This window comes from Danio rerio, chromosome 5 (genome assembly GCF_052040795.2).
Source record: "Danio rerio strain M-AB ecotype USA chromosome 5, GRCz13ab, whole genome shotgun sequence".
NCBI lineage: Eukaryota > Metazoa > Chordata > Actinopteri > Cypriniformes > Danionidae > Danio > Danio rerio.
Genome location: NC_141025.1, coordinates 1,087,501 through 1,114,161, shown reverse-complemented (window position 1 = coordinate 1,114,161; position 26,661 = coordinate 1,087,501). Strand labels below are relative to the sequence as shown.

General features: G+C 38.7%; 1 protein-coding gene across 10 annotated transcripts in view; it reads right to left on the bottom strand.

Annotated features, from left to right (window-relative positions):
* The window catches only part of dcc (DCC netrin 1 receptor), a 418,185-nt gene that overhangs the window by 28,622 nt on the left and 362,902 nt on the right, over nt 1–26,661 (bottom strand). For all 10 annotated transcript variants that reach the window (XM_087252692.1, XM_087252694.1, XM_087252686.1 and 7 more), the window contains 1 exon segment: nt 23,884–24,099. In XM_087252692.1, the coding sequence (XP_087108818.1) occupies nt 23,884–24,099 (216 nt within the window).

The following is a 26,661-nucleotide window of genomic DNA, read 5'->3' as shown; positions in this document are numbered from 1 at the left end:
TATATAACCAGCCCAAACTAATGTAGTTCACCAAAATGTTTGACACACACACGTAGCCTGTACTGTGCCACTGACACACTGATTTAATAACTGTGACAGTGTAAATATAGGCTAGTGTCATTTCCAAATGACAGAAAAACACAAACCGTGGTGAAAACAACACACCAAATAAAACACAAACGGCTCGAGATTAGAATGAACAGCAAATCAGCAGCAGAGCATCAATAACAGACTTTTATTGCTCATTTTTGTAAATTGCTCGACTTTCATACCTGTTAAGTTTCATGCCATCATTTGCTCTCTCTCTCTCTCTCTCTGTGTGCGCGCACACACACACACACACTGTATTTCTGACGGCAGACACGTGAACTAGGAGAACGTTTTTCTCGTATTTCTGACGCGCTTGAACCACATGTGACAGATTATAACGGCTTTAACAGACACATTTCTAAGTTGTGTGTCACAAAAACACTCTGTTATCCATTAAAAACGTTATTGAAACCCATTTTCGGAGCGCAAATTACCAGTTGTACACGCTGTAAACGAAAGTTTTTAGCATTCTACCGGAAGACGCTGGTCGCTATGGCGCCCTCCATGCAGTCGTCTATAACAGTGGTTTGTTCTGGAGACAATCCAACACTAATTTTGCTGAAGGGGCGAATAATATTGACCTTAAAATGGCTTTAAAACAATTAAAAACTGCTTTTATTCTAGCCAGAATAAAACAAATAAGACTTTCTCCAGAAGAACAGATATTATCAGACATACTGTGAACATTTCCTGAATCTGTTCAACATCATGTGGGAAACATTTATTAAAGAAAAGAAAATTCAAAGGGGGGTGAATAATTCTGACTTCAGCTGTATGTGTTTAAAGCATGTTTTGATGATGAAAAATAAAGGGGCAGGCACAAAACTTAAACCCACATACCGCTCAGAATGTGCAGTTGCGCCCCTGCCATTTCACACAATATTGGCAGGACGAATTTGTTGGAACTTTTAAAAAAGGGTCTGTTCACACACAATCTCTTTCTGGAAAAATTGCTGGTAATTCTGCTGAAAGAGAGTGTGTATCAGGTACAGGTAAATATCTATAAAATTTCAGTATCGACTTTACCAGCAAATTAAAAAAATGAGCTGTTCACACCAGGGGCGCACCCAAGGGGTTCACCCCTGGGTAAACTCTGCCCACCTCTGTGGCCACCCCAATATGATTTTGCTGTTGATTAAATGTACTTTTATTTAGTCTATGTACTTATATTCCCAATATTTGAATAAATAAATAAATAAAATGCACTAAGTTATTGTTGGTGTCACTGATGTAGTGTACAGTATGTGTAGCTGATTCACTGCCTCTCCCCCTCAGCGCTGGTTCAACGCTGGTGAAAGCAAACTGACGCATGCGCGCAGAAAACTATTCCAGTGCGTCTCACGGCCGTAGCCTTTTGTGCAGAGGTGTCGGCATTCAGGGAGTTTTGCAAGTCGACAAAACTAAAGTTTATATAATATGATGATGATGTTACTTTCACTAAGCATGGCTATAAAGCAGAATGGAGGGATAAAGAGTCAGGGAGCTAAGACTTCATAACATTAATTCTCGGATATGAGTCGGGTCTAACACCACAGATAATTCTATAAAACATTTTTTGTATTCTTTAGAATTGTCATAATATTCATGCAAAAGGTTTTTAAGTGATCTTAGCATGTTACATTGTTTTCCAGTAACATTTAGGATTGATTTGTTATTTATTTATAATAATAATTGTATAATAATATTATTACTAATGGTATTTATTTAGAATAAATATAAATAAATTGTTATAGATCATTGTTGACAGCACCAGCACCCACACACCTTCAGTAGATAGCAATGGCTAATTAATATTTACCTTAAGGTGCATCAATAGAAGAAGCTGCATTAGTAATATTGTGGCTTAAAAAGGAATATGGATAATTAATATTGGTAAGGTTTGTATAGTGAGTGTGTGTGTATATATAGCAATGCCTTTTGTTCAGTTTGTTCATTTGTTTTATTAATTAACTCATCAATGTTCATTTTAGACATGGCATAAACTGTATGCTGTACAATAAAAGTATGTGAAAAATAACTGAAAAGTTATTTATATATGAAATGAAAGGTGTCTGTAAACTAAATATTGAGTTTTAATTGGTTTGCACATGTACTTGCTGAATTATTTTAAGGAATACATTACAATATTCCAAGAGTAACTATTTAAATGAATTAAAACTACATTATTTCATTTACCAGAAACAAAAATATAACATATACACACACACACACACACACACACACACACACACACACACACACACACACACACACACACACACACACACACACACACACACATATATATATATATATATATATAACAGTGAATACATTATTTTTTACGTGCCACCCCAAGATTTAGTGTGGCCTCTTCTTGCCACCCTGAGGAAGATTTTCTGGGGGCGCCTGCGGTTCACAGGCAAGGGCATGCCATAATGATTCCAGAAGGCCCCACTCACACATGCATCTCAAAATAGCAGTACATTCTGACATTATTAAGCAGGGATGAGCTTGTATTTGTGAAGGAGGTCAAGCGTTTTGTTGATGGTTTCGCTCTTATTTCAAACTTCAGCATTCATGCGGCTGAGACTGGAGAAATGAGCCCTTGACCACCATGAAAAGAGGCTTTAGAGAACTCGTCTTCAATAGCGATTCACAGACTATTTCTACTCCAAATACAGGCCGATGGTTCAGTACGAATGAGGTCAGAGTGAAGCACAACATCACAGATGAGTCTCATTACAACACACACCCAAAACAGCCCATTTCAGCACGAAGCAACCCAGTGCTATTCTCAGAGCCATTAAAGATCGTCTGCTGCATTATTCAAGAGAGCTCTCTTCATCACAGTAATGGGAATCTGAGTTTAAATCTGATAAATTATCATTGAAATGATGTTTAAATGTGTGAAGGATTTTACACGAGGCTAGTGTTTGCTGATTTGTGCTGGAAATTAACAGCTGAGCTGTATAAACCCAACACTGGGTTGTGTTTTACGTATGATCAGTGGTGTAAAGTAACTAATTACCAGTGTTGGGCAATGTAATGTAATGTGTATCTATATAGTGCATTTATTGTGTATGGCCGTACACCCAAAGCGCTTCACAATCATGAGAGGGGTCTCCACATCACCACCAGTGTGCAGCTCCACTTGGATGATGCGACGGCAGCCACAGGACAACAGCACCTGTGCTTCAGCACCATCCAGCTATAGGTGGAGTGGAGAGACAGTGATAGAGTCAATTCAGTGGAAGGGGATGATTGGGAGGCCATGATCGTAAGGGCCGATAGAGGGAGTTTGGCCAGGACATCGGGGTTACACCCCTGCTCTTTCACGAGAAGTGCCATGGGATTTTTAATGAGCACAGAGAGTCAGGACCTCGGTTTAACGTCTCATCTGAAAGACGGCGCTCACTGACAGTGTAGTGTCCCCTTCACTACACTGGGGCATTAGGACTCACACAGACCACAGGTTGAGCGCCCCCTGCTGACCTCACTAACACCACTTCCAACAGCAACCTAGTGTTCCTTAGTGGTCTCCCATCCAGGTACTGACCAGCCTCAGCCCTGCTTAGCTTCAGTGAGTAACCGCTCTTGGGCTGCAGGGTGACATGGCTGTGGCAGTAGTGTCGCTACAAGTAGTGACGCTACTAGCTTAGCTACATTTCTCAGTAGCGTGGCGGTAGCGTCACTACTTTCTAAATCAAATAGCTTTTCAGTAGCGAAGCTATTTTATTAGTCAAGTAGCGCAGTAGCAAAAGCTACATTTATCAATAGCGGATGAATAAGTAACGGCGCCGACATTCACAGAGCTGTGAGGCCGTTTTCAAGGCGATGAAAGTAAATCCATGTCTGCGTCCGAAACCGCCTACTACTCAGTAGGTACTGCATTTGAATGTAAACGTGCTTCTCGGCCGTTAGAAAAGTGCGTTCTATACAGTATGAATGTGAAAAGTATGAATGGAATTCGGACGTACTACATCCGCCATTTTGTCATGGTCACGTGACCTACCTGCGTCAGTTGCGTCGCTACACTTCCATTCATGAATTCTCTCACGGGGCATTATGGGATAGCGCAGTGTGCATGGGATGCGCACTTCAGAATTTCTCCGGAAGTAGTAAGTCATCCGGGTACTTCTCGCCCACTGATTTTCGAATTCTATGAATTCAGACATACTACTCGGCTCGCATACTGATTTTAGCGTACTATATAGTATGGAAGTATGCAGTTTCGGACGCAGTCCATATGATAGCTAGAACGACAGCTTCTTCTTCTTCCTGTTTTACGGTGGTTGACAGCAAACGTTTTGGTGCGTTACTGCCCCCTTTGGTCGGCGACGTCGCCAACCAAATTAGGCTAAAGCCTGATTTATACTTCTGTGTCAAGTGACCGGCGTAACCCTCGGCGCATGCAACGCGCGTGGCTGTGCATTTATACTTCTGCTGCTGTCTCTGTTGGTCTGCATTAACACTTCTGAAACGCTAGTGGGCAGTGTCAAGTGTCAAGTTTCTTCACTGCTTTTTTGCGTTTCCTGAACACTTGGGGATGTACAAGTGGCTCAAACTCGCTCATTTTGAGGCAGGAACCGGCGGACGTGCAACAACTTTAACTATGAGGTAAACACAAAACAAAACTTTCCATCCGGAGCTCCTTCACGGGACTCCACACTTGTAAACAATCGCTAGCGCCATTCGCGCGGCTCTCGGTCCCGCCCAGACTCGTCAGCGCTACCAAGCCGACCAATCACAGAGCTTGCGCTACGCGTCGTTGCGGCGTGTAGTTACATTTTTTGAGAGGTGCACGTCAGTGACGGCGATGGCCACGGCGAAGGGCTATGCGTCAGCGCTGTAGCATACACCGGTGTTTGACGCAGAAGTCTAAATCAGCCTTAAGACGAGAATCTTGCTTGATGGAAAGATGACTGAGGGAGAGGAGTTATCTCTGAAGCAGGGTTTCTCGTGACCATACCTCGAGAAGTACATGTTAAGATGTAATAACTCAATTTCTGAAGCTGTGCTCAAAAATACTTTAGTAATTTATATTAAGTACTACTATAAGTGACTGCATTATGTAGTGTAATTTATTAATAAAGAGTTGTAAATATATAGACAATATGCTTAATGCTTATGTCAAAATATTTTTCTTTACTATAAATGACTATAGAATTTTAAATGTGTAACACCTGCTTTTATTGGATTTTTTTGTTTTAGCTGTTATACTATAATGTGTTTCTGTTTAGTACAGCATATTATTTACAGTAAATAACTGAACTGAACTATTCGGTAACACTTTATAATAACTACACACTATAAATCATTTACTAAGCATTAGCATCTAGTGAATTCATTATTTATTAAGCATTAACTCTACTTTAATAAACGTTAACAAGCAGTTTATAAATGCAGCTACAAATGCTCTATCCTTGACTTATAAGCACCTATATAACATGCTGATTAGTTGTATTTTCATACTTGGTTAATGATTTATTTTTCATTACTAAATTAAGTACCGCATTATTTACAAACCAGTTGTATTTAAGAGTAGTTGAGGGGTTTTAGGATAATTCGGAATGATTTAGTAAATTATTAATAAACTATTGAAATCAACATTTAAATATCTTATTATTCAGGCATATATTAATAGTTAACTAATATGTTAATAAATGCTTTATTAACTCAACTTCATGCAGTTTTGTGACCTAATCTAAAGTGAGGACTATTCATGCTTGATAAATCCATTACAAATGACAATTAAAGGCTCAGAATCAAATGAACAATAATCTTTGCAATCTTTCTAAAAGGTGAAATTCCTGTGAAGTTTAGGTGAAGCTGTATCAAAAATCCAACATCCAACTGGATAAAACAACAACAATATAATAATTTAACAATATAATAAGATGCAATGTTTAAACTCTACACCAGGGGTCACCAAACTTGTTCCTGGAGGGCCGGTGTCTTGCAGATTTTAGCTCCAACCCTAATCAAACACACCTGAACAAGCTAATCAAGGTCTTACTAGATATACTTGAAACATCCAGGCAGGTGTGTTGAGGCAAGTTGGAGCTCAACCCTGCAGGGACACCGGTCCTCCAGGACCGAGATTGGTGACCCCTGCTCTACACTGATTTTAGATCAGGTTGCAAAGATTTATTTTTTATTTGAAGTACAGTTTAATTTGAATAATATAGTATATGTCATTTTTCCTGTTTAGAATTTAACTGAGCCTCTATTTGTCATTTATAAGGGATTTATAAAGCATGAATAGTCCTCACTTTAGATCAGGTTGAGTTAATAAAGCATTCATTAACATACAAATTAACCATTAAAATATGCCTGAATAATAAGACATATAAACGTTGATTTCCAGAGTTTATCAATCATTTACTAACTCATTCTGAATTATCCTAAAAACTACTCTTAAATACAACTGGTTTGTAAATAATGCGATGCTTAAGTTAGTAATGAAAAATAATTAATTAACAAAATATGAAAGTACAATTATTAAGCACAATATAAATATGTTTGTAAGTCAAGAATAGAGCATTTGTAGCTGCAGTTATAAACTGCTTACTAACGCTTATTAATGTAGAGTTAAAGCTTAACAGATAATGACTTCACTCTTTGCTTATGCTTAATAAATGATTTATAGTGCGTAGTTATTATAAAGTGTTACCAAATATTCTGCCTCACGTTTCATTGGCAGTTTTATTGATCTCTAAGATGTGATTGACTTGGATTTAAGTTGCTACGATTTAAAAATAAAAATTGCAAAAAGAGCTTACATGTAGCTCAGCTACTTTTGCCAAGTAGCTTTTAGCTTAGCTTGCTACATTTCCCAGAGGATAGCTTTTAGTGTAGCTAAGCTACATTTTAAGTAGAGTTGCTATTAGCTTAGCTCACTACATTTTTCAAGTAGCTTGCCCAACACTGCTAATTACAAATACTTCAGTTACTGTAATCGAGTAGTTTTCCTCAGGAATTGTACTTTACTCAGTAGTTTTAATAATGTGTACTTTTACTTTCCCTTGAGCACATGTTTAGTGCAGTGTCTGTGCTGTTACTCCACTGCTGTCCTTCATCCTGCAGCACTACTGTATTATTTCTTGTCTATGGGGATTAGAGAAGTCAGTGCTGTGATTCCTGTCCAATCAGATCACACACAGAAGGTAAATCACATCATACTGAGCTACCTCAATGTTGATTTATAATTGCAGCAAACTGTCTGGAAGCATTACAAGTGTCCAAGAAGATGTATAAAACCTTTACACACACTGACCCAGAGACTGTTTAGATGCTGTCACTGATGAGAAGATGGCGGATGTTTATTGTATGATGACCCAAATGGCCTTAAACACCCAGCAGGCACAAGGTGTCAACATGACGTCCGACTGACATTTTGCGCTAACATCATGGGGACGTTGCATTTCGTTTGGAAATGAAAATCATGTTGATGTCAGAACGTCAATGTCCAACATCCAACCTAAAATCAACCATATATCAACGTCTAATGATGTCACAGCTTGACGTTGTGTGGACGTTACCACTGTGACGTCTATCAGACGTGTGATTTTGGTTGTCAGACCCGATGAATAAATGTCAGTATCTGACGTCAATATGATGTTGGTGTAAGATGTTGGCTCGACGTTGGATTTTGTTCACTTTCTAACAACCTAAAATCAACCAAATATCAACACTATTTGAAGGTATTATTGGCTATCAGAATAACGTTGTACTTAGAAGCTGACTAGACTTTGTATTTTGATCACCTGACATCACAACCTAAATCTAACCTAATATTAACGTCTTATGTTGTGTGCCTGCTGGGCAATAACTAAACGCACTACAGAATGTTACGTTTACACACACACATGCACAAATGACATGTAAACGCATCATTTTTCAACAGCGTAATGCTCACTACTCACTACTCATAAGTACTTCTGAAATGTCTAGGATTGATTTTTAGGAAAGTAATGCTACTTGAGTATGAGTTTCAGTACTCTTTCCACCACTGCGTATTACGTGCAGAATATTCATGCCGGTCATTTTAAAAATGTTATTTTATTGTTATATTTGTTATATGTCTTATTGTGTGTGAGCTGCTCACATTTTTTCACTGTTCCTGAATAATGACGATAAAGTATTATGGACAAACCCAACTGTTAGGTTAATAAGTGTCATTTACATTTAACTGAAAACGTAAAATAAATAAATAAGTAAAGCACTGTTGGGTTTGTTCATATATTCATTCATTAATTTTCCTTCGGCTAAGTCCTTTATTTAGCAGGAATAGCCACAGCGGAATGAACCGCCAACTATTCCAGCATATGTTTTACTCAGCGGATGCCCTTCCAGCTGCAATCCATCACTGGTAAACACCCATACACACTCATTCACACACACACTCATACACTACAGCCAGTGTAGTTGATCAGTTCCCCTATGGCGCATGTGTTTAGACTGAAACCGGAGCACCCGGAGGAAACCCACGCCAACACAGGGAGAACATGCAAACTTCACTCAGAAACACCAACTGACCCAGCCGAGACTCAAACCAGTGACATTCTTGCTGTGAGGCCACAGTGTTAACCACTAGGCCACCACAATGTTGCCCCAAAATGAATATATAAAATCAAACAGATCCTTGGCCAATGTGGGTGTTGCCCCTATGTTGGGTTATTTCAACTCCATTTTGATTGAATTCAACTGAACCTATTTTCCACCTTGTGTATTATTCTCACACTGAAGTATCTGACTGTAGTATTTTCAGTTCTGTACTTAATTTATGTCGATTTAAATAAATGTAAAACTCTGTAATACAGCAATGAGAACTCAATGAATTATTTAAGAGCTCACATGTTTAACTGTGGTTAAAATTATGGACACACTAAAAGAACAATGCTGGGTTATTTCAACCCGATTTTAAGGAAGATATAGACAAAACAAACTGCAGGGAAATACAATTATTTTAAATTAAATTCAACGAACCAGATTTACTCTGTGTTTATTTTATTTTTACATGTTTTACCCAAGTTGGGTTGAAATAACCAGCTCTCTTTTAGTGGCTGCATAATGTTCACCACAGTTAAACATGTTTACTCTTAAATAATTCATGAAGTTTAAAACAAAAAGTTTTCTCAATCAATTCTTTCAGTTGTAAAACAATGTTTTGTTTTTTTACACCAGCATACATTAAGCAAACTCTTTTAAAAATAGTTATAATTTGGGAAAATTAAGAAAAAGTTACAAGGAAAACATTAAGGAAAATGCTGGGATTATATACCAACTCGTTTACGGATAAACCCGTCTATGGCACATGTTTTTAGTAGCATTTTTCAGGTTATGTGCTTAATATATGCTAATTTAAATGGTAAGAGTCTAAATTATTTGCATTTGTTTCTGTTTTTTTAACCAAAGAAGGCTCACACAAATTCCAGAGGCAGATACTGATGAGATCAGGGCCTGGAGTGTGGACTTTGGGGGTTATACGATGTGGTCACATGTTGATTGGTCAGTTTGAGGGCGTACTCACACTATGCTATCCGTACCATGACCAGGCCCGTTTCCCAGATCGTTTGACAAGTGTGAGTGCACTAAATAGGGCTCAGACACGGTTCACTTGGCCGGCCCTGGCCCAGTTGGAAGAGGTGTGCCTGAGCGCGGTACACTTGGGCTATTACGCTTGTGTGTGAGTGCAAAACGCACCAAAGCCCGAAACTGAAAGCAAGACATGACTTTAAGGGCCGTTTGATATGGATTTATTAATCATTCTTACTTTTTATTAAAGACGCAAACCCCTCACTGCAGGACAGCTGCACCTTCAGCAGACCTCCTCATTCCTGCAGCACGAGAGCTTTATGATTGTTTATGAGCGTCAAAAGTGGCGGATCTGTTCGGGGAAATATCTGACTGCGTGTCCCCGCATCCCTAAGGACTGTTTGGCGAAATATCTGACTGCATGTCACTGCATAGCAAACCACTGACACGATATAACTAGAGAAATCTCCACTGTGCTGCTGAGCGAGAGCGCTTCTCACTGAACAGCGCAGCAGCGATGATGTAAGAGCGATGAGCGAGGCCCGACTGTAGTGTGAGTGCGGGCTGTCGGGGGAGACAAGCGTGCTTTGGCCCAGTTCAAGGCAACTGTACATAGTGTGAGTACAGCCTGAATGTCTCAGTATTTGGGCTGTAGTCACATGGTCAAGAAAGATACAAAATAGCTGGTAAACTGTGCTCTGTCTCTGTGCTTTCCTGCTCTGGAGTCTATCTTCTCTGACTCTGCTGCAATCAGGCTAACTTCTGGGCCTGCTCTCTTTGTCTTTCTCCTTCCCCCTGTGTCTCTCTTTCTACCTTTGGTAACTTTAACTTTACATGTAAGCTGGGTACAATTTATATAATATGTTTTATCATTTCATGTTTCATCATTTTATACAGTTATTTTGTACTTAATTCAGTTGTAACGATAGCAAGTTATTGTCATTAAATCATCTCATTATCAAGTATTTGTGAATTACTTTTGATTTAACATCAACATTTAATTGTTCCATATTGCAATCACATAATATCAGCGCTCTCCCACATGTATAGCTATAAATACTGCACTTATTTACGTTTTTGATATGAGATTGCAGAAGAATGGTTTGACTAGAAATGTAGTTTTTCACCATCATGCTGATCACTTTTTAGTCACTCGGCAGAGCTACAGTTCAAACCGCTGTGATTAAACCCATTCCTACAAACTAAATAAACAAAACACTGTATTACATCAATATGAATTTAATTAATGAGAAAAATAACTATATCTGAAAAAACTTCAACATCCAGATACACAGAGAACCCTGAACTATTTAAGACTAAACGTTTAATTGTAGTGAAAAGATGTAACATTGAGAAAAAAATAACTAAATCTAAAAAAAATGACAGATGCACAGAGAACTACGACTTATTTAGGAGTAAAGATGTGATGAAATAATGTGTTACTCTCACACTGATATTATTATTATTCCAGTGCTGTGCTTCATTTATGCAGATGTAAATAAAGAAAACACAAAACTACAGACAATGTGAAAACAGAACAGAGCACTGAATGTAAATGTGCGATTTAAATGGGGATTAATTGTCATGAATATAATGAACAAAATCATCCTGGAATGAGCTTCATTTTTTCATGCCTGTGATATTTTTGTTGGGTGCAGAAATGTGGGCTGTTTTTCTGAGGATTCGCCACTCTTCCCTGTCCTAATATTCTGAAAAATCTCTCTCTCTCTCTCTCTCTCTCTCTCTGTCTCTCTCTCTCTATCTCGGTGTGTGTGTGTGTTATGGTGTGTGAAATAGCTGGATGCTTTAATGCGCTTCAGGTCTGTCTGAAACACCATTCCTCCATTCCTCATCATCGGCAGCGCTTTAATAACTACATCTATCCAGATAACTGAGCGTGAAGAGCACATCACCGCCTGATTCTGCTCCTGGACCACACTAAAATACTGTAATCTTTCAAAAAGTCTGTAAATTTACAAGAGCACTGTAAATGAATCATTACAATTTCCTGTAAAATTGACTAACTTACAGTGCATCTGGAGAGTATTGCTAGCGCTTCTCTTTTTCCTCATGTGTTTATGTTACAGCCTTATTGCAAAATGGATTAAACTGATTGATTTCCTCAACATTCTACACACAATCCTCCATAATGACAATGCGGAAAAAGAGTTTTTGAAATTGTTGCAGATTCATTATAAATAAAACAGCTGAGAAATCACCTGTACGTCAATATTGACAGGCTTTGGCGTGAAGCTCTAGATGGAGCTCAGGTTCATTCTGTCTCCACTGATCATTCTGGAGATGTTTCAGCAGCTTCATTGGAGTTCACCTGTGCTTAATTCAGTTGACTGGATGCACTGTACAGTAAAGTTAACTGTAACATACTGTATTTTTGGCTGCCAGTACGACTATAAATAAGTGCACTGTTACTTAATAATAACAGTTTACTGTTGAATGTACATGTACAGACTGTGACTTTGGTTGCCTGTAAGACAGTAAATGTACATGCGCAATGTAAATTAATAATCACAATTTACTGTAAAATGTCCAGCAACATTGGCAATTTTGGTTCACAGTAAGACTGTAAATTACAACTTTACTGTAAAATTTACAGTGACTTTAAATTAACAAGAGTACTGTAAATTCATTCTGTTACGGAGACGATTTTTCTCTTCAGGTCCCAGACCTTTCAAATCCTCAAAAATTGGCAGAGTCGAAATAGCACTATGGTGCAAAGTGTCTTTATTTACAGTGCTCAGTAGAAAAAATCCCCCCCCAAAAAAATAACCAGCAAAACAAAACAAAACAAAAAAATATATATATTTACAATACAAGTAGCACTTGGCTATCGTTTTCTTTCTGCAAATAAAGAAATCCAATAATCAACTTACTTCTCCACACCTCTCTACAACCTTACTCCTACACCCCACACCATACTGTGCTCACTCTGCCCTATTATATATTTCACACATTCATTCCTTTTCTTGGCAGCTTAGTCCCTTTATTAATCTGGGGTCACCACAGCGGAATGAACCGCCAACTTATCCAGCATATGTTTTACACAGCGTATGCCCTTCAGGCTGCAACCCATCGCTGGGAAACATCCATACACGCTCATACACTACGGACAATTTTAGCCAACCCAATTCACCTGTACCGCATGTGTTTGGACTGTGGGGGAAACCGGAGCACCTGGAAAAAAACCCAGACCAACACAGGGAGAACATGCAAACTCCACACAGAAATACCAACTGACCCAGCCGAGGCTCAAACCAGCGACTTTCTTGCTGTGAGGTGACAGCACTACCTACTGCGCCACTGCCTCGCCCCTGTACTGTAAATTAATGATTATAATTTAGAGCAAATTTTACAGTGATGTACTGGCAATATTGGTTACCGTCAAGGCTAAATTTACAACCTCACTGTAAATTAATAATTACACCTCATAGTTAAATTTACAGTAACTTACTGCAATTATGTTTGCCAGACAATATTAAATTTACAAGCAAACAGTCAATTAATGATTACAATTTAATGTGGAGTGTACATTTACTGACTGTAACTTTGGTTGCCAGTAAAACTGTAAATGTACATGCGCACTGTAAATTAATGATTACAATTTACTGTAATATGTGCAGCAACTTCTTGGCAATTTGGTTAACAGTATATAAATTTTATTGTAACATTTACAGTAACTTTAAATTGACAAGCATACTGTAAATTAATTATTATAATTTACCGTGAAATGTACATTAACACTGTCAATTTGCAATTGCTCTAAATTAATGATTATTATTTATTGTAGAATATACTGTAACACAGCTATTTTGGTTGCTAGTAAAACTTTACATTTACAACCCCACTGTAAATTAATAATTACAATTCATGGAAAAAAATACAGTAACTTACTGCATTTTTGCCAGTAAGACTGTAAATTTACATATACACTAGGGATGTAACAATATTGTAAATACCGTCATACCGCAATAGCAATTTCTTTCAATATTACCGTGGTCGTGACTCAATAAAATCAGAGGTCTTTTGGTAAAAAGTCTGCTTAGGTGAATGGAGCGACCAGGAGGTAGCAGAAACTACAATTCCCATCAGCCCAGGCGTGGCCATCATCCTTTGTGGTCTGTTGTCGCTACAGATCTAGTAATGCGGAAATGGAGTGTGCTGCTAGTAGCGGGGATGAAAAAGAGCTAAAGATGAAAAGAAACGAGAAAGGAGAAAAGGTGACAGAAAAAAACGGTATGCTGGCACTGCCAGACTTTGCTGAAATACAAGTCGGGGAATACGACTAACATGATGGGGATTCTTTTAGTCAAGAGGACAGCAGAGCACAGCACACTGCTCAGATTGATGGAGACATTGACTTGTACCACCAAGAGACCTCTATCCCACTCATGGCTTGTCCTTTCGAGTGGTGTTTTTTTACATGATTTAGTATTTTTTGTTTATAAAACTGAATAATTGAAGTTCCTGTTTGAAACTTTACAGATAGATCATTTGTATGTCATTGATCTGTTCAGTGTTGAGGTGACCTGAACGTTTGAGCACTTTTTTGAGTCTTTTCAATAGTTTTGTTTTTCCTTTAAGTGATTCAATATGTGAAGTTTATGTATAAACAAATTTCGAGAGGATCACGTGCTTATGATTGCTAGCAGCTGACCCACATTATCCAATTCACTACTATCCAATCAGATGACTCCTAAACTACTATAAATACCCTGGGGTTTATTCCATTGCTATCTTCATTTTGAAGAGTCCCCCCTTCCTCCCCTCCGCCTCCTTCTTAGATGGGTGACACGGTGGCCCAGTGCCTAGCACTGTCGCCTCACAGCAAGAATGTCTCTGGTTCCTGGCTCTACCAAAACTAGCAGACATTTCTGTGCGGAGTTTTGCACTTCTCCCCGTGCTCACGTGGGTTTCCCCCGGGTTCCCCGGTTTCCTCCCACCGCCCAAAAACATGCAATTAAGCCAATTGAACAAGCCAAATTGTCAACATAGACACGCTCCTAGTTAGTAATTAGTTTCAAGAGCATTCACTTGCTACAGCAGGGGAGTTCTCGAGATCTACCTGAGCTCAAACTCCCCTCCCGCTTTGCAACGGGAGGGAGTCCTGGGCTCGAGGATCTCATGAGCTCAGGGCTCTCTCCCGGGACAGCATGCCAAACAAGCTTATAATTAATCATCAGATAAGTGTGAACTCTTGAAATACCGTACCGTGCCATTCATACCGAGGTATTACCGTACAGTGAAATTTTGATACCATTACATGCCTAATATACACTGTAAATTACCAAGTACAATTTACTGTAAAATTTACAGCAACACTGCAATTTTGGTTGCCAGTAAAACTTTACATTTACAAGTACACTGTAAATTAATAATTACAATTGACTTTTCATTAAAACAGCGCCTATGTATTTCAGTTTACGGCTGTTAAAAGAATAGCAGCAACCGTGATCATCCGAATTACCCATATTAGATTCAATAACCATAATTATGCAATTATTTAATAATCACAGAAAGACCTATTTTAATAATTGACAACCAAAACAAAAGTGCGCAAAAAAAACATAAAAGTTTCAGATTAAAAGGCTAGTTCACCCTAAAATGACAATTCAGTTATAAATTAATCTAAATACCTGTAAAAAGGTCAAAAGAATTTGATATGACTACAGCTGAACGCTGAAGACGCATGTCTGCGGCATGCGCATTTTAAACAGCACTGTTTATTTGGGTTATGCATATGTAGGTTATTTCCCCTTGTGGTTGGTAAAGGAATAGCAGCAACAGTGATCATCCGAATGACCCACGATTAGAGTAAATAACCACAATTATGCAGTATTTAATCACAGAAAGGCCTATACTATACCTGACAACAAAAACAGAGGGAAAATGCAGAAGTGTGAGCAGAAATGAAGCAGATTTCCTAAATGAAAGAGTGTGTGATGATGTGAGCGTCTCCAGGTTTAAAGCGTCTCTGTCTCGGACTGACACTGGGGCTGAATGATTGATCCGTCTGTCTCTCGGGCCGGAAGCAGAACAGCTTTACATTTTTCTTGAAAAGACGGATGGACTGCTCTGAAAGCCCAGCAACAAAGCCGTGTCTGTGAGCGGAGAATATAAACGCTCAAGCGCTGGCGTCTCTGGAGGCTTCACCGCGCTGTATTTCTGTCTGTGTTTACTGTGAGAGCTTCACCCCGCCGGCAGCACACTAACACTCTACTGTTAATTAACACGTGTTCATAATCAAAGCATTAGCAGCACCATCAACTCGATCACTCAGAATCTCTCTCAAAGAGAAAGAGAGAGGGGGAGAGAGAGATGGAGAGACAGAGAGAGAGAGAGAGAGAGAGAGAGAGAGAGAGAGAGAGAGAGAGAGAGAGATTAATAATTAATCTGACACTGGCTCAGTCAAATGGCATTAATGAAGGAGAGGTGGATGGAGAGACAGACAAACTAATGGATGAATGGATGGATGGATGAATGAAGAGAGATAAACTGATGGATGGATGGATGGATGGAAAGAGACAAACAAATGGATGAATGAATGAATGAATGAATGAATGAATGAATGAATGAATGAATGAATGAATGAATGAATGAATGAATGGAGAGAGACAAACTTATGGATGAATGAATGAATGAATGAATGAATGAATGAATGAATGAAGAAAGATAAAATTTTGGATGGATGGACGGATGGAGAGAGACAGACAAACAAATGGATGAATGAATGAATGAATGAATAGAGAGAGACAAACTTATGGATGAATGAATGAATATAGAGACAGAAAAGCAGATGGAGGGATGAATAATTGAATGAATGAATGAATGAATGAATGAATGAATGAATGAATGAATGAATGAATGAATGAATGAATGAAGAGAGATAAAATTATGGATGGATGGACGGATGGAGAGAGACAGACAAACGAATGGGTGGATAGATGAATGAATGAATGAATGAATGAATGAATGAATGAATGAATGAATGAATGAATGAATGAATGAATGAATGAATGAATGAACGAATGGAGAGAAACAAACTGATGGATGGATGGATGGAGAGAGACAGACAAACAAATGGATGAATGAATGAATGAATGAATGAATGAATAAATGAATGAATGAATGAATGAATGAATGGATGGATGAATGAAGAGAGATAAACTGATGGATGCATGGATGGATGGATGGATGGATGGATGGATGGATGGAGAGAGACAGACAAACAAATGGATGAATGAATGAATGAATGAATGAAGAGAGATAAACTGATGGACGCATGGATGGATGGATGGATGGATGGATGGATGGATGGAGAGAGACAAACAAATGGATGAATGAATGAATGAATGAATAAATGAATGAATGAATGAATGGATGGATGAATGAAGAGAGATAAACTGATGGATGCATGGATGGATGGATGGAGAGAGACAGACAAACAAATGGATGAATGAATGAATGAATTAATGAATGAAGAGAGATAAACTGATGGACGCATGGATGGATGGATGGATGGATGGATGGATGGATGGATGGATGGATGGATGGATGGATGGATGGAGAGAGACAAACAAATGGATGAATGAATGAATGAATGGATGGATGAATGAAGAGAGATAAACTGATGGATGCATGGATGGATGGATGGATGGATGGATGGAGAGAGACAGACAAACAAATGGATGAATGAATGAATGAATGAATGAATGAATGAATGAATGAATGAATGAATGAATGAAGAGAGATAAACTGATGGACGCATGGATGGATGGATGGATGGATGGATGGATGGATGGAGAGAGACAAACAAATGGATGAATGAATGAATGAATGGATGGATGAATTAAGAGAGATAAACTGATGGACGCATGGATGGATGGATGGATGGATGGATGGACGGACAGACAGACAAATGGATAGATGGACATGAATGAATGGATTACTGGAGAGACAAATGGATGATGGAATGATGAGTGGGGTAGACAAAGACAGACAAACAAATGGATGAATGGATGAATGAAAAGATGGATTGACAGAGAGACAGACAACATGCATGGATGATGACAAATGAAAGAATGAACAGTTGTAGAGACAAATGAATGATAAATGGATGGAGGGATGAATGAATGGATGATGATAGAGAGAGACAAACTGATGGACGAATGGATGGAGAGAGACAAACAAATGGATGGATGGATGAATGAATGAATGAATGGAGATAGACAAACTGATGGATGCATGGATGGATGGATGGACAGAAAGAAAAAATGGATAGATGGACAAATTAATGAATAGATAATTAGAGCGAGATGGATGGATGGATGGATGGAGAGAGAGATGAATGGATTGATGCATTGATGGATGGATGAATGGATAGAAGAACAAAGAAATTAATGGATGATTGGAGAGACAGGTGGATGGATGGATGGCTGGATGAATGGATGGATGGATGAATGGAGAGAGAGATGAATGGATGGATGCATGGATGGATGGATGAATGGAAGGACAAATAAAGGAATGGATGATTGGAGAGACAGGTGGATGGATGGATGGATGGATGGATGAATGGATGAATGGAGAGACAGATGAATGGATGGATGGATGGATGGATGGATGGATGGACGGACAGACGGATGGATGGATGGATGGATGAATGGACAGAGGGATGGATGGATGGACAGATGGACAGGTGAATGGACCGACAGATGGATGGATGGATGGATGGTAGGATGGATGGAGAGACAGATATAGATGGATGGGAGTAGATGGATGGGTGGACAGGGACAGGTAAACAAATAAATGGATGGATGCAGACAGATGGATTGATGATAGTGGATAGAAGAGTGGATGAATGGATGGACAGACAAACAAACAGAAAGATAGATATATGGATGGGTGGATGGAGAGAGAAAGATGAATGAATGGATGCATTAAAGACAGAAAGACATACAGATGGATGGATAGATGTACTGACAGACTGGCAGAGAGATATACAGACCTTATTGATTGATTGACTAATTGATTAATTGATTGATTGATTGATTGACTAACAGATTGACTGATTGGCTGGTCTGATGTCCTCTCTGATCTCCGCTGTTCAGTCTGAGTGTTTCTGGCTGTGTGTCAGAGCGCCTCTTGTAATCAGATTCCTGGCCGGTGTGATTTTCTGTCACTGCAGGCTCTTATAAACGCGTCCCTGCAGAAACTCAGAGCGGAAAGAAGCTCCATTCAGACTCAATCCTCCTGTTTAATGGAAAAGCGTCTGCAGCGAGGGGTGGTCGGAGACACAAAACGGCTCCGCAAAACCAATTAAATCCTGACTCCGGGGGAAACCGCTGAATCTGAGCCAAAATGGAGGACCATCCACAGACAGACAGACAGAGTGCATATAAATATATATATATATACACAGCTGAAGACAGAACTGTTTTATAGAAGCGACTTGAAGAATATCTAGTCTAATATTATTTTCTGTCATCATGACAAAGAGAAAATAAATCAGTTATTAGAGATGAGTTATTAACACAATTATGATTAGAAATGTGTAGAAGAAATCTGCTCTCTGTTAAACAGAAATTGGGGAAAAATAACTAACTGACCAACTGTGTGTGTGTGTGTGTGTGTGTGTGTGTGTGTGTGTGTGTGTGTATATATATATATATATATATATATATATATATATATATACATACATTATCATTATTATTTATTGTTATATTGTTGTTATTTATTTATTCACATACATAGTTATTTATTATTTGCATTTGTTTTTCTTTCATTATCTTTTTTAAATCTCAATGGACTTTTTCTTATTTGTGTATATATTTATCAAATTTTTGTTATTTTTTTAGCATTTGTACACGTGTATTTTACAATCACTATATTATCTTATTTATTGTTTTTTTATGCTTTGGCAATACTTGACACATCACACCAACAAAGCTAATTAATCTGAATTTGAAATAGGATTTGAGAGAGAGAGAGAGAGAGAGAGAGAGAGGGCTCTATTTTAAGGATCTAGGCGCAAAGTCTAAAGTGCATGGTGCAAAAGCATTAAGAGCATGTCTGAATCCACTTTTGCTTGTTTAAGGATGGATATATCCGCTCTGCGCCCGGCACATGGTCTAACAGGGCTGTGCTCATAATGAGTTTTAGGTCTTTAAATGAGTTATAGGTGTGTTTTGAGAATAAACCAATCAGAGTCTCATCTCTCATTCCCTTTTAGAGTCAGCTGCGTCGCTCCATGGTGCATTTGCTATTTACACGGTGGACTCTGTGCGTGTAAAAACTGAACGCTTTACTAGCGAGAAAACAGTTAAACAGAGCATCTGCAGGCGAGAATGAGAGATGAGCCTCCTCATTCTTTACTTTCACTTTTACTCTCTTTCGTGGATAAGGAAACAGTGTTGTACGCACAGACATCAATTAGCCTACATTATTAATTTAGTTTGTTAAGAACAAATATTTGTGTCAAAACTATTTCTAAATTCAGCTCTAATCTCCAGCAGAGGAATTAATAAACAATAATAATGACGTGTGCTCAAACAACTGAGTTGTATCCTAATACACATGCTGTGCTCCATATAGTCCGAAACCTGACAGGTGGGCAAAATTACGGTCTGAAAATAGCAACACGTTATAGAAACACGTCTTGCGCCTTATTGTGCCGGGTGTATGATAGGGGCCAGAGAGAGATTGCATATTATTTTTATATATTAATATTATATTGATATAATAATATATCGGGCGAGGCAGTGGCGCAGTAGGTAGTGCTGTCGCCTCACAGCAAGAAGGTCGCTGGGTCGAGCCTCGGCTCAGTTGGCGTTTCTGTGTGGAGTTTGCATGTTCTCCCTGCGTTCGCGTAGGTTTCCTCCGGGTGCTCTGGTTTCCCCCATAGCCCAAAGACATGTGGTACAGGTGAATTTTGTAGGCTAAATTGTCTGTAGTGTATGAGTGTGTGTGTGTGTGTGTGGATGTTTCCCAGAGATGGGTTGCGGCTGGAAGGGCATCCGCTGCGTAAAAAACTTGCTGGATAAGTTGGCGGTTCATTCCGCTGTGGCGACCCCGGATTAATAAAGGGACTAAGTCGACAAGAAAATGAATGAATAATATTATATCTTATAATTAGCATTTATAATGTTTGTTGTTATTGTATTATTGTTATTTACAGTTTATTTTTCTAATATCATATTAACCTTTTTCATATTTCTGTACACATTTATTCATTCATCATCAGAGGTCATTTCAGCCAACTATTCCAGCATGTGTTTTACACAGCGGATGCCCTTCCAGCTGCAACCCAGTACTGGGAAATACCCATAAACACTTATTCACACACACACACACTCACACACTAAAGCCAGTTTAGTTGATCAGTTCCCCTACAGCGCATGTGTTTGGACTGTGGGGGAAACCGGAGCACCCGGAGGAAACCCACGCCAACACAGGAAGAACATGCAAACTCCACACAGAAACACCAACTGACCCAGCCGAGACTCAAACTAGTGACATTCTTGCTGTGATGACACAGTGCTGACCACTGAGCCACTGTGCCACCCGTATGTGTTCATCTAATCTCTAATCGTATTTTCAATACTGTATATGTTTTATATAATGTATTCAATGTTAATGTAATGTGCAAAACACACACACACACACACACACACACACACTGAATTCTGATAAATTATTATACTGTTGATTGATAAATTCTGATTGTTAAATATTAATGATAATAGTGATTGATTGTTTTATATCGTATTTATTTTTTATTGATTATAATATTTGCTCTGATCAGCACTGCTGTGTAATGTGTGTTCATATGTTCTATTTAATGTAAACATCACAGATACTTTAGCTATACACGTGCGATATTTGTCATGCAAATAAAGCAGGTATGAATTGAATTTGAATCAAGAGAGCGAGACACACACACACACAAAGAAACACACACACACACATGCACAGATCTCAGAGGAAGCAGAAGCCCTGTAGTGTGTGTGTGTGTGTGTGTGTGTGTGTGTGTGTGTGTGTGTGTGTGTGTGTGTGTGTTGAACAGCTCTTCCTCTTGGTTATGATGTCTGCAATCGATGATCATTACAGCCGCCGATGGGAACATACACACACACACACACACACACACACACACACACACACACACACACACACACACACACACACACACACACACACACACACACACACACAAACACACACAAACACACACACAAACACACACACACACACAAACCCAGAACTGATTTCCCAATGAGAGACTAACTGAAGACCAGCGGCGGATAAACATTCACGTCTACATCATCTGAGCCCGCGGCTACACACACACACACACACACACACACACACACACACGCACACACCTCTGGAGAATCACTGCATGTTCAGAGGAAGAAAACTCTGCGCATCTCTGGGTTTTAGAGGAAGAACTCTTCAGAAGAACACAAGACTTACGCAAAATCCACATTCCTGGAAATAATAATCCTTGTAAATTATTTAGTCAGGATCAGCTTCTCTCCAAAACATCTAAGACATTTTGAAATAATATTAGGTTGATTTAGAGCGCTGGGCAAATATATATATAGTGTTATATATTTATATGTGTGTGTGCTGTGTATATGTATTATGCTTATATAAATACACACATACTAGGTAAACTTTTTATTTATATTTATATATAAAATATATGATGCAAATTATTAATGAATTTCAATATCTATGTAACGAAACAGTTTTGTTTTTATGTGTGTGGGTGTGTGTGTGTATCACATACCCATAAAAATATGTATAACACACATATAACATATGTATATTTTGAGATGTATGACGTCAAAACAAAGTTATTTTGGTTTTCAGTTATTTTAATCACGAATAATCTTTCCCTGCACTAACTAGAACATTATGTTACTTTCTGAAGGATCTTTGTGTCTGCATGAGATTAAATTTAAGAAAAGTGATTTTATAAACACAGAGAGCATTTTAAAGAGTGCTTTTATGTTTTAAATGAAAATAAAATCTGAAAATTAGGTGTAATTTATGTAAATTCATGTGAAAATAAAACAATGCATCTTGAAATCAAGAAGAAAATGGATAATGGTTTTTATTGGGTGTTATTTACTATTCTATTTGCTATATACCGTAGTTTTAAGCAAGACTTGCTTGAGTGTGTGTGTGTGTGTGTGTGTGTGTGTGTGTGTGTGTGTGTGTGTGTGTGTCAATATTTAGTGTGGTGTAAAAATGAAATTTGTCATCAAAATGAAATAAAACCCGCCCTCTACTCAATATTCATTTTTAGATACGTCATTATACAGAAATAAAACTCCGCCCCTATTCAATATTCAGTTTCAGTCTGACATACGTCATCATACTGAAATAAACTCCACCTCCTACTCAATATTAAATTTTAGATACGTCATCATACAGAAATAAAACCCCGCCCCCTATTCAATATTCAGTTTCAGTTGGAAATACATCATCATACTGAAATAAACTCCGCCTCCTACTCAATATTCAAGTTTAGCTGGAAATGCATCATCATACTGGGATAAAACCCTACCTCCTACTCAATATTCAGCTGGAAAATACATCATCATACTGGAATAAAACCCCGCCCCTTCTCAATATTCAGTTTTAGTTGGACATACGCCATCATAATGAAGTTAACCCCGCCTCCTACTCAATATTCAGTTTCAGCTGGATTTGCATCATCATACTGGAGTAAAACTCCACCCCCTACTCAATATTCAGTTTCAGTTTGACATACGTCAACATACTGAAATGAACTCCGCCTCCTACTTAATATTCAGTTTCAGCTGGAATGGCATCATCATACTGGAAAAAAGTCCCTCCCCCCACAAAAATATTTATTTTCAGTTGGACATACATCGTCTTACTGAAATAAACCCCACCTCATGCTCAATACTTAGCTGAAAATACATCATCATACTAAAATAACCCCACCTTCTACTCAATATTCAGCTGGAAATACATCATTATACTGGAATAAAACCCCACCCCCTACTCAATATTCAGCTGGAAATACATCATCATACTGGAATAAAACCCTGCCCCCAACTTAATATTCAGCTGGAAATACATCATCATACTGGAATAAAACCCCGCCCCTGCTCAAAATTTTGTTTCAGCTGGACATACATCATCATCCTGAAATAAAAACCCGCCTCCTACTTAAATATTCAGTTTATCATTATATTAAAACGTAACGTGGGTGGTGCTGACCTGTGACGGGGCTGAAGACCTTGGGCTCAATGGTACCCATGGGTGGAGGCAGCAGTGTGTTGGTGAAGCTGCGCAGCGGGTGTGTGGGGCGAACACATGCGGTCGGGATGCTGCGGCTGGGAATCTCCTCTGAAACCTGCGGCTCCGACTGTGCTGTGGGAATCAGTGCTGGCTGTGGCTGCGGAGCCATCGGTGTGGCGCCCTCTGCTGACATCGCTGACAAACACACACAGCGTATAGATGAACATGAGAACAAACAAACTCTATTTTAACTCTACTTGCTTTAAGTGAAATGTGAAGGACGAAGCCCAAAGATAAACCCCGCCCCTACTCAATATTCTGTTTCAGTTGGAAATACATCATTATACAGATATTAACCACACCCCTATTCAATACATCATCATACTGAAATAAACCCTGCCCCCTACTCAATATTCAGTTTCAGTCAGAAATTTGTCATCATACTAGAATAAAACCCCGCCCCCTACTCAATATTCAGTTTCAGTCAGAAATTTGTCATCATACTAGAATAAAACCCTGCCCCCTACTCAATATTCAGTTTCAGCTAGAAACATGTCATCATATTGAAATAAAACTCCACCCCCTACTTTATACATCATCATACTGAAACAAAACCTCTCCTCCTTCCAAATAATTAATTTCAGTTGGAAATGCATCATTGTACTGAAATAAACCCCCACCCACTCAATATTCTGATTCGGTTGAAAATGTATCAGTATACTGGAACAAAATCTTGACTCTTACTCAATATGTAATTATATTACAATAAAACTCCACCCACTGTTCAATATTCAGTCTCAGTTGGAAATACATCATACTAAAATAAACCCCACCCCCTACTCAATATTCAGCTTCAGCTGGAAATGCGTAATAATGAAATAAAACTCCACCCACTGCTCAATATTCATTTTAAGTAGGAAATAAATCATCATATTGAAATAAAACCCCGCCCCCTACTCCATATTCCACTTCAGTAAGAAATTTGTCATCATACTGGAATAAAACTCCGCCCCCTACTCAATATTCAGTATCAGTTGGAAATACTTCATCATACTGAAATAAAACCCCGCCCCCTACTCAATATTCAGCTTCAGCTGCAAAATGTGTCATACTGAAATAAAACTCCACCCCCAGCTCAATATTCAGTTTAATTTGGAAATACGTCATCATATTGAAATAAAACCCGCCTCCTACTCAATATTCAGCTTCAGCTGGAAATATGTCATTATTCTGAAATAAAACCCCACCCCCTAATCAATATTCATCTTCAGCTGGAAATGTGTCATACTGAAATAAAACCCCGCCCCCTACTCAATATTCAGCTTCAGCTGCAAAATGTGTCATACTGAAATAAAACTCCACCCCCAGCTCAATATTCAGTTTAGGTTGGAAATGCGTCATCACACTAAAATAAAACCCCGTCCCCTACTCAATATTCAGTTTCAGTAAAAACATTGTTATCAAACTGGAATAAGACCCCACCCCCCACTCAGTATTCAGTTCAGTTAGAAATGCATCATCATACTGAAATAAAAACCCGCCCCCAACTCAACATTCAGATTCAGCTGAAAATGCGTCATCATACTGAGACAATACCCCGCCCCCTCTCATTGCATCATCATACTGAAATCATGCCCCGTCCCCATCTCAATATTCAGTTTTAGCTGGAAATGCATCATCATACTAAGACAAAACCCACCCCCTAATCCATACATCATTATACTGAAATAAACTCCACCCCTACTCAATACGTCACTATACTGAAAAAAACCCTGCCTCCTACTCAATATTTAGATTTAGCTGAAAATGCATCATCATACTGAAAAAAAACCCCGCCCCCTAATCAATAGGTCATTATGCTGAAATAAACTCCACCCCCTCACTGATTAATTATACTGAAATAAACCCCGGCCCTACTTAATGCGCCATTAGACTGAAATAATCCCCGCCTCCTACTCAATATTCAGTTTCAGTTGGAAATTGGTTATCACACTAAGACAAAACCCGCCCACTAATCAATAAGTTATCACGCTGAAATAAACCCTGTCCCCACTCAATGCGTGATCATACTGAAATAAACTCCGCCCCTACTAAATATTCAGTTTTAGAAGGAAAAAGTCATCATACCGATATAAAACCCCACCCCCAGGTGAATATTCAGTTTCAGTTGGAAAAATTCATCATACTGAATTAAAACCCCGCCTCCTCATCAATATTCATTATCAGTCTAAAAAGACATCATTCTGAAATGAAACCATGTCCTTTACTCAAAAACCCATTTCAGTTGAAAATACATCATCATGATTAAATAAAAGCTCAATATTCTCTCTCGATCACACGTGTTTGTTTACACCAGCTATATGCAGTCATGGTGTTCTGTATTACAGTACAGTGAGCTGAACTCCTCTACAGCAGCAGTTGTGGTGTTTTCAGTGGTCTGCTGTTCTCAAACGTGCTTCACTAAACGCCTCTTAGGAAACGTGATTTATTTCAGTGATGCAAACAGACTCACAGCTGCTGCCAAAGAAGCAAATCAAATCAATTTCCTCTGCTGCTAACAAACTCATTTAAAGAGCGACACACACAGCTTTATTCCCCTGCAGACGGCATGTGTGTGTGTGTGTGTGTGTGTGTGTGTGTGTGTGAGCGGTCAATCTGACTGAGACCACTCTCTAATGCCGGTACAGTGGGAAAAAGACTCACAACTGTAAATAAAAGATTACTGGAGTGTGTGCTTTTGTCTAGTCCTTTGTAACT